The sequence below is a fragment of the Corvus brachyrhynchos genome, unplaced genomic scaffold (genome assembly GCF_000691975.1).
Source record: "Corvus brachyrhynchos isolate BGI_N302 unplaced genomic scaffold, ASM69197v1 scaffold2750, whole genome shotgun sequence".
In the NCBI taxonomy this organism is placed as follows: Eukaryota; Metazoa; Chordata; class Aves; order Passeriformes; family Corvidae; genus Corvus; species Corvus brachyrhynchos.
Window position 1 is genome coordinate 24,446 of NW_008235639.1, and position 1,357 is coordinate 25,802.

The 1,357-nt window shown below is 65.2% G+C and overlaps 1 protein-coding gene and 1 long non-coding RNA gene across 2 annotated transcripts in view; both read left to right on the forward strand.

The window, feature by feature from the left end:
* Positions 1–6: 6 nt before the first annotated feature.
* On the forward strand, positions 7–1,002 carry LOC108445108. Its single transcript, XR_001859864.1, has 2 exons — positions 7–272; positions 801–1,002. It is a non-coding gene; the product is annotated as an uncharacterized LOC108445108 (long non-coding RNA).
* An 11-nt stretch (positions 1,003–1,013) lies between these two features.
* B4GALT3 (beta-1,4-galactosyltransferase 3) overlaps positions 1,014–1,357 on the forward strand; it is a 5,238-nt gene continuing 4,894 nt past the window's right edge. Inside the window, exon 1 of the mRNA XM_017727786.1 lies at positions 1,014–1,043. Coding sequence (XP_017583275.1) covers positions 1,014–1,043 — 30 coding nt within the window. The remainder of the gene's footprint in view (positions 1,044–1,357) is intronic.

A 1,357-nucleotide genomic window follows, 5' to 3' on the forward strand; every position in this document is an offset into this window, starting at 1 on the left:
CAGGGACCGGCACCAGCCCGGGATGCTGAACTGGGGATACTGGGACTGGGGATATTGGACCTGAGGGGTGCTGGACCTGGGAGATACTGGAATTTGGGATGATGGAACTGCGGATGATGGAGCTGGGGGATACTGGAGTTGGGGTTGCTGGTGTTACGGCCATGCTGGCGTGGGACTGGGTCCCGCGCCTCAGCGGCGTCTCCCATCGCCACCAGTGCCAACTGGTGTGCCAGTGCCAGTCCCTGGGCTGCCACGTCGTGCTGCAGCTGCGGGTGGGTGTCCCCATGTCCCCTTTTCCCATGTCCGTGTTTCCCTGTGTGCCCATATCTCCGTGTCCCCGTGTGCCTGGTTTCCCATATTCCCTCGTCTCTTGTGTCCCCACATCCCCACGTCCTTCATGCCCCTGTCTCCTCAGGTCTCCATGTCCCCACATCCTGGTGTCCCCGTGTCCCTGCATCCCCATGTCCCCACATCCCAGTGTCCCTGAATCCCTCTGTCCCCATGTCCCCACATCCCAATGTCCCTGAATCCCTCTGTCCCCATGTCCCCGTGTGCCCACATCCCCCTGTCTCCACATCCCCCTGTGTCCCTGCGATCCCAAATCCCCGTGTCCCCACATCCCCGGGGTGCCACCACTGCCACTGAGGCCGTTGTTCCTCCCTCCCCGTGCCCCGTCCCTGCCCATCGGGGGACACGTCCCGGTCCCCTCCCCGCGTGCTGTGGCGCTGCCACCGCTGTCCCCGAGGTGCCGCAGGTGCTGCGCCCCGAGGGTCCCCTACAGCCCCCCTCGGTGTCCCCAGGAGGAGCCGAAATCCCAAATCCTGGAAGTCCTCAGGAGCCGGCGGAGGGACGTGAGCACAGTGGCACCGTGGCATCGCTGAATTCGCGTGTTTGTCACCCCTCGTGCCACCCTGTGAGCCCCTTCCCCTCCGACAGGATCCTCCCGTGACGCCCTGCCACCTGTAATTAATGGCAGTGCTGCTAATTAAAGGTGTTTATGGAGCTGTGGGGTGATGGGCACTGACACCTTCTCCCCACCCAGGGTGTCACCAGCACCCCCCACCCCCCAAAAACGTCACCAGCCTGGCCCAGGATGGGACTTTATTGGGGTGTCCTCTCCGCAGGGACCCCAAGGGGAAAAGAGGCTCTGGGAAACCCCCCAGGAACGGGACCCTGGGGGACAGGGGATGTGGGGGAACCCCACGGGGACCCCAGAGGGATGGGGGGGACACGGGAGCCCACGGGGACAGGGGGACACGGGGCTGGGGGCGGACGGGACACGGGGGTCGGGATGGGGACACACGTGGCCGGGGGGATCCTGTGGGGATACCGAACCCCTCAGGGAGGGGGAGGACAC